This window comes from Trypanosoma theileri (assembly GCF_002087225.1).
Source record: "Trypanosoma theileri isolate Edinburgh chromosome Unknown TM35_Tth_45_V1, whole genome shotgun sequence".
Classification (NCBI taxonomy): domain Eukaryota; phylum Euglenozoa; class Kinetoplastea; order Trypanosomatida; family Trypanosomatidae; genus Trypanosoma; species Trypanosoma theileri.
This window is the reverse complement of record NW_021639887.1, coordinates 162,995-170,138: the sequence shown is the minus strand read 5'-3', so window position 1 is coordinate 170,138 and position 7,144 is coordinate 162,995. Positions and strand designations below refer to the sequence as shown.

Genomic DNA, 7,144 nt, shown 5'->3' with positions numbered 1-7,144 from the left:
ACTGGTATCTGCATGTCTTGCAGCCTGAGTACCATTCTCCTTGGGAGCAGTTTGTGTACTTTCCGACATTGTGGTCTCACTTTTAGTATTGGAAGTTGGTGAAGTACCAGAGTGTACTGCGTTCTGGTGATTATCAGATTTGGATCCGCCATTATGTCTTGTTTCCGGTCTCTCTGTTTCTTTCTGTTCAACGTGCGAAGCCACCATACCTCCACGTTCAGTTTGATCGTTATGATTTCTTGAAGGAGATCCGCCAAGCTCTCCCTCTCGTGCACTGGGTTGCGAAGGAGTGGTATTTGTAGGTGAAACAGGAGGTTGAGGTACAGGTGCGTCTGGGGTGCGAGTTTGTGATGATGGATGTAAATCAGATTGATCTTTTACCACTTCACTATGTACTGTTTCTTTACCGGTATGGCCCAATGTAGATTGTTCTTCATCACCCTTTTGCGATGCAGATTCCGAACTTCGATTTACACTTGCCACCTCTTCATTCAATATATCCTCTTCATCTTCATCACACACAGTATCGAGAAGCGCAGGAATAGCATGACGAACAAGAGAAGGAACACCAATAGTGGAAGGTTTAATAAGTGCATTTGATGCTTTAGGACTATCAGCCCATACTAACCCACAAGCACTACAGAGTGCAAGAGTTAGTAAACAAAAGAGGTAGCACCTCACCATTACAGCCTTTGTCATTGTTGTTGTTTACTTCAACAGACTAATACAAGAAAAAAAAAGGAACACAAGGAAAGAATAATGATAGAAACAAACAAACAAACATACACCAATACAACAAATACTCACAGTGGAAAAGAGAAGCAGTAACTCCACAGTAAAGCAAGAAAAAGGAATATTCCGCTTGTAATGATAACATGTATCCCTTAATAGAAATGAAAAGAAAAGGCCACACAATACCCAAATAAGAGAGAGCCAAACACACACACAATACTCCATGGCTCTAGTTTATGTATTAAACTACTGCACACATATGTGTGTACTAGCAAGAGATGTATACAGTCAGTGAGCAGAACAGCCCAGTTTTCTGCAAACACACACAACGGGAAAAAGCAAGTAATGCAATTATTAGAAAAAGAACACACAAACACAGAAAAGTAAAAGAAAAGATATTCCAATTAAAAGAGAAAGCTGGTAAACAGATTATTAATTCATTCACCCATGGGGGATATAAGCAATTATGATTAATGTTAGTATAACCATTATTATTATTTGTCCTCAGATGAGTCCCACTGTTCAGTACACAGTAGCGGAGAACAACACAACCACAATCAGAAACGGTGCTGCAGTACGCATCCACAGAGGATTGACACTGCTGTCAACATTAGCCTTGTTCTTTACGGTGGAAGCAATGCTGCTGATCTGTGGGTCGGTTACGGGAATCGGAGATAGTGTTGTGGCCGTTGCTTCGCTGACAGTGTTCGTAGTGCTGGCCAGAGTAGTGGAATTGGTTTCTTGTGAACCTTCTTTGATATTCGTATCAAGTGCTGCAGGAGAGTTGGAAGCCGTTGTGTTTGTTAATTCGGTGTGAGTGTTGGTGATGCCTTTGGAAGAGGAAAAATCTTTGATTTCTGAGCCCGCTGTGGCAGTTGCATCACTTACGGTAGATACCTGGTTTGTGCCGGAGGATTCGCCGTCCTTCTCTTCAATCACTGTTAAGGTGTCTCCATTGGTTTGTTGTAGCTGCTGTATCTGTCTACTGTCAGTCAATGGTGTTACATCTTTATTTCTCTCCTCGGCATTATAAATTGCAGTAGTGAGGTTTTCTAAGGCCTTCTCCAAAAGGTTAGCAGCTGTCTCCGCAGGCTCCACTGCAGCTTCAGCTTTTTGTGCCGCCTCATCTGCATCTTCAGCGGTGATGAGAGCACTTAACGAGAGTTCTGCAACACTCTCGTGATTCGTATTATGGAATGCCGTCTCTACCTTTTTATGAAGAGTCTCCAACTGTTTTAGTTTATCGCTATCACCGGTGTTTTTCATGGATGCGTTCATTTCATCATACTTGTAGATAAAATCAATTAAAAGTTGTCGAGCCGCCAGTCCATATTCAATAATCGTAATTGTTGCTGCTTTAGTTAACTTTGTGGCATTTCGTGCATCGGCCGCGGCCTTCTTTACCTTCTCTAGAACTGCACTTCCTTTCTTCTTCTCAGCCTCCAGAACAGATGGTCTAGTCTCCGCAGTTTTTATGAACTGATCAATACTCTGGACAAACTCTCTTGCTTCTCTGGTTGAGTCTGCAGCATTTGTTGCAGCATTACTGCATTGAGCCTTCAATTTCACAATTTCCACCTTCGTCGCCTCCCTTTTCTCAACAAATAGAATGGCTCTTTGTGCCAAATTAGAAATGTTTTTCAGTTCTTCAACGATTTCACTTGTTCCCTCACCAGAACTTGTGGCTCCACTCACACTCACAGTGCACAGCACAACGGCCAACACACACATCACACGGCGCATCATCATCATCATGAGAGAGAGACAAGGGTTTGGTTTGCGTAAAAACACTGATCTAGAACGAAAGCCAATCAAAAAACAAAAAAAACAAATTAAGAGAAGCATCAACCGCAGAAAAATAGCACAAATCTCTGGGTACACTGGTCTGCTCAAGCAATTAAGAATACAAATTGTATTAACTGCTATTTTTTTATTTCCTTCTGCAAAAAACAATCCAACACAACGGTGCAGAGCAAAGCACACAAGAATAAACAAAACAAAAAGATATTAATCATTTTTTTATTTCCTTCTGCAAAAAACAATCCAACACAACGGTGCAGAGCAAAGCACACAAGAATAAACAAAACAAACAGATATTAACAATTGGCCCAATTTACACTGAAAACACAAAGAAATATACACCAGCTAAGGGTGTAACTCTATATACGTGTATATATGCAATTATAAATATAAATTCATTTGTTATTATTATTTCCTTTTCCCCATCACTGCAAAAAGCATTTCATCATCATTATCACACTGCACGCCCAGGTGCACACACACAGAGAGTCTCCAAGAACACACACACACACACAATGGAGTAGCAATAATAATAATTATAGGATAAACACAAAGAGAGCAAAAACACACACAAAACACACATTAAGATTAAGAAAACAAAAAAGGATAATCCCAACAGGTGGAAGATTAGTTAGACTGTAGTGATGCATGCAAAATAAGAAAAAAGAAAACAAAGGATGACCTCAGTCACACCACACCATCACCATTACAATCAGCACACAAGAATACAGGCCAGTGTAACCACAATCAGTAGTGGTACACGCACCCACACAGAACTGATGATACTACTGCTGCTGTCTGCATCACCCTTCTTGTTGTTTGTGAGTTCAGGAGGAAGTGTTGTTGTTGTTGTTGTGGTGGTGGTGGATGTTTCTGCATTTCCCGCACCTTCTTGGTTACTTGTTGACTCACTCCCTGCAGGTGTAGTGCCATTCTCAGCAGTTGTATTATCAGAACCATCACCACTCACTGTGGCGGAAGTGTTAGGAGAGTCAGCAGAAGGTTGTGTTGCCGCAGTTCCATTGTTACCTCCATTTTCACCCTCACGTGGTGTATTATTGCCCTTGATTCCAGTTTGGCCATCAACTGAAGACTCACCATCACTCCCCTCAGAAGGGTTAGGATCAGGAGTGAGAACAGAAGTAGAAGATTCAGGAGTAACAGTGGTAACATGACGAATACCTTTATTGACTTCCTGAACCTCTTCAGTACGACCAGGAACGTTGCTTCGATCACCATTTTGGCCAGTAGGACCTTGCGTACCCGGTTCACCAGAAGGTTGTCGTTGTGAAGAGTGAGTATTAGGATCGGAATCATCAGCGGGAGGTTTTCCAGTTACCCTATTCTCATCAGAATCATTGGTGTCTTTGCTTTTTTCATCTGCTTTGCCAGCAGGACCAGGAGGACCAGCAGCACTAGCAGGACCAGGAGGACCGGGTTCGCCTTCAAGATTTTCTTCATTTTGTGTATTTGGAGCTGGTTCCTTTGGTGAAGTTGGAGCTGGTTCTTTTGGTGTTGCACAAGGTTTAGAATCTTGAGGGCAACCGCCATCACTGTCGTCACCAATGGTAGGGCACCTCTCACTCTCAGGAAGTTCCTTACACGCAGGAGGAGCAGCTTCAGGTGACTTAAGGACTTTAACACACTTGGATCCATTCTTGCCTGGTTCACAACCAACACCATCAGAAGGTGGACCTTCTTCCCCTCCAGAGGCCACACACACGCAAGCAACACTCAAAAACAGGGCTGTAAGGTACAGTAGTCGTTGCAGCAACATCATGGAAAGAGATTTTCTTTTTTCTTGAGGAAACCTTGACAAACAATCAAAACAAAAAACAAGCTACAATAAGGAAGAACCAAAAAGGCAAAAGAAATGGATAAAACAATTAAATAAAACAATACACCGAATATAAGAAAAAAAACACAAATAAAGTAGCACCTTACAAAAAGCCGAATAAAAGCAAACATAAATTACGAGTACCACCAGCAGGTCATCCAAACACACAAATCGCATAGAACGGGGTACACTTGAGTTAATAAGCAATTATGAATATAAAAGTGTATCTCTTATTATATTTTCACTCTACCAAAAGCAAAGCAGCAAAACAATGAAGTGAAAACATAAAATACCCCACTAAACAACAAACAGATATTAACCATTAGCCCAATTTACCCATTAAACACAGAAATATACACCAACTATGGGTGTAAGGCTATATGTGTATATATACGCAATTATAAATATAAATTAATCTGTTATTATTATTTCTTTCTTTTTTTTTTCAAAAAGCAGTTCATCATTATTATCACAGTGCAAGCCCAGGCGCACATACATAGAGAGTCTCCAAGAACACACACACACACAATGGAGTAGCAATAATAATTATTATAGGATAAACACAGATTGAGTAAAAACACACACAAAACACTATATCATTAAGAAACAAAAAAAAAGAAGAAAATCCTAACAGGTGGAAGATTAGTTAGACTGTAGGGATTGCATGCAAAAAAGAAAAAAACAAAACAAAGGATGACCTGAGTCACACCACCATCACCACACAATCAGCACACAAGAATACAGGCCAGTGTAACCACAATCAGTAGTGGTACACGCACCCACACAGAACTGCTCATACTGCTGCTGCTGTCTGCATCACCCTTTTTGCTGTTTGTGAGTTCAGGAGGAAGTGTTGTAGTTGTGGTGGTTGTCTCCGTATTTTCTCTCTCATTTTGATTGTCCGTTGATTCACTCTCTGCAGATGAAGTAGTGTTGTTAGGTGTTTCAGCATCAGCACCACTGGCACTCTCTGCGGGTGAACTGCTGGGAGAAGAAGTAGAAGCTTCTGTTGATTCACTTCCTTGTCTAGCAGTAGTTTCACCTTTTGCAATGTTGTCGCCGTTTCCAGATCGACTGATACCTGCAGCCTCAGCCTCACTCTCGCTTGCAGTAGGTGCAGCAGATTCAGAAACCGCCGCCGTTGGTGAACCAGCTCCAGCGCCAGATAAACCGTTCGAACCAGCCTCACCCAATGGACCAGGAGCACCAGAAACACCACGATCTTTAAGATCATCTTCACCACGAGAACTAGCGGGACCAGGAAGACTCTGAGCAGTTCCATGACGAAGAGTTTCAGATTGGTGATGATTATGTTGTTCATCAGTAGAAGCGTCGAGTACAGGTTTTTTAGGAACTTCCGGTACTTTGGCAGGAGGAACTTCAGATTTTTTAGGAGGAGCAGCCGGTACTTTTTTCTCAGGAACAACTTCTTTTGGTGCCTCTGGTACTTTTTCAACAGTAGGAACTTCGGGCTTTTGCACACATGGCTTATGATCTTCAGAAGGATCAGGGCAGTTAGATTCACTCTCCGTATCAGGGACTTGGTCGGAAAGATCGGCGGCAGGCACTTCTTCAGCGAGGACGTGCACACACGCACATGAGAGCAGGAGAGCGAGGATACACAGCACGTAGCGCATCATTATTATAATTATTCCAATAGTTGCAGGTATTGTTGTGGATATCGTTGCACCTGTCTTATTTCAATGGAATGCACAATAAAGAAGAAAGAGTACAGAGAGAAAAACAGAAACAAACAAAGTAAATCAAACAACACTCAATAATTACAGTAGAGGCACACACACTGCAGAAAGCTGCAACCATAACTCAGATAGTGGCCAAATAAAAGTAAAAACACACACAATACCCAATCACAAACAGATAATCCCAATTAACCCCTCAAAAGAAAAAAAAGAAATTAAAGAGAACGACCATCAGAATTACAAGGCAGACGCAATTATAAATATAAATTCATCTGTTATTATTATTATTATTTACTGTTTTCCCTCACTGCCAAAAACAGTTTATCATCATTATCATCACAGTGCAAGCCCAGGCACAGAGAGAGAGTCTCCAATAACACACACACACACACAATACCCCATGGCTCTAGTTTATGTATTAAACTACTGCACACATACACATCTGTGTGTACTAGCAAGAGATGTATACCATCAGTGAGCAAGAACAGCCCAGTTTTCTGCACACACATACACAACAGGAAAAGCAAGTAATGGAATTATTAGAAAAAGAACACACACACATAAAAGTAAAGTAAAAGAAAAGAAATTCGAATTGAAATAGAAAGCTTGTAAACCAATTATTAGTTAATTCATTCAACCATGGGGGGATGTAAGCAATTATGATTATGTTAGTATAACCATTATTATTAGTTGTTCTCAGATGAGTCTCACCGTTCAGTACACGGTAACAGAGAACAACAAAGCCACAATCAGTAATGGTTCTGCAGTGCGCATCCACACAGGACTGACACTGCTGTCAACATTGGGTCTGTTCTTCTGCACTGCAGAGGCAATAGAGGTGATCTCTGGATTGGGTGGAGGAGATGGAGTGGGGGTTGCTGCTTCAGTTACACTGTTCGTGCTTGAAGAAGACGATTGTTCCGTAGCATCATTGGGTCCACTTTGACTCGTTTGATCCGGAGACTCAGAGGAGACAGTATTAGTATTAGCAGACGGTGTGGTCGCCGAGAGTTCACTCACTTTTGCAGTAGATTCTTCTGCTGTTGCTCCTTCACCGGCATTCTGTGTGCTGGTA

The 7,144-nt window shown here is 41.5% G+C and overlaps 5 protein-coding genes across 5 annotated transcripts; all 5 read right to left on the bottom strand.

The window, feature by feature from the left end:
• On the bottom strand, window positions 1-699 carry TM35_000451640 (uncharacterized protein; the record flags this gene model as incomplete). The annotated part of the gene is made up of 1 exon (XM_029030261.1): window positions 1-699. A coding segment is annotated over one exon (699 nt), but the record flags the coding sequence as incomplete, so codon positions are not given.
• Window positions 700-1,254: 555 nt separating this feature from the next.
• TM35_000451630 (uncharacterized protein) lies at window positions 1,255-2,487 on the bottom strand (the record flags this gene model as incomplete). Its single annotated transcript, XM_029030260.1, has 1 exon — window positions 1,255-2,487. One exon carries the CDS (start codon window positions 2,485-2,487, stop codon window positions 1,255-1,257), a length of 1,233 nt encoding a protein of 410 aa, XP_028878491.1.
• Window positions 2,488-3,244: 757 nt separating this feature from the next.
• On the bottom strand, window positions 3,245-4,312 carry TM35_000451620 (uncharacterized protein; the record flags this gene model as incomplete). Its single annotated transcript, XM_029030259.1, has 1 exon — window positions 3,245-4,312. One exon carries the CDS (start codon window positions 4,310-4,312, stop codon window positions 3,245-3,247), a length of 1,068 nt encoding a protein of 355 aa, XP_028878490.1.
• A 782-nt stretch (window positions 4,313-5,094) lies between these two features.
• TM35_000451610 (uncharacterized protein) lies at window positions 5,095-6,009 on the bottom strand (the record flags this gene model as incomplete). Its single annotated transcript, XM_029030258.1, has 1 exon — window positions 5,095-6,009. One exon carries the CDS (start codon window positions 6,007-6,009, stop codon window positions 5,095-5,097), a length of 915 nt encoding a protein of 304 aa, XP_028878489.1.
• Window positions 6,010-6,783: 774 nt separating this feature from the next.
• TM35_000451600 (uncharacterized protein) lies at window positions 6,784-7,143 on the bottom strand (the record flags this gene model as incomplete). The annotated part of the gene is made up of 1 exon (XM_029030257.1): window positions 6,784-7,143. A coding segment is annotated over one exon (360 nt), but the record flags the coding sequence as incomplete, so codon positions are not given.
• Between the last annotated feature and the right edge of the window lies 1 nt (window position 7,144).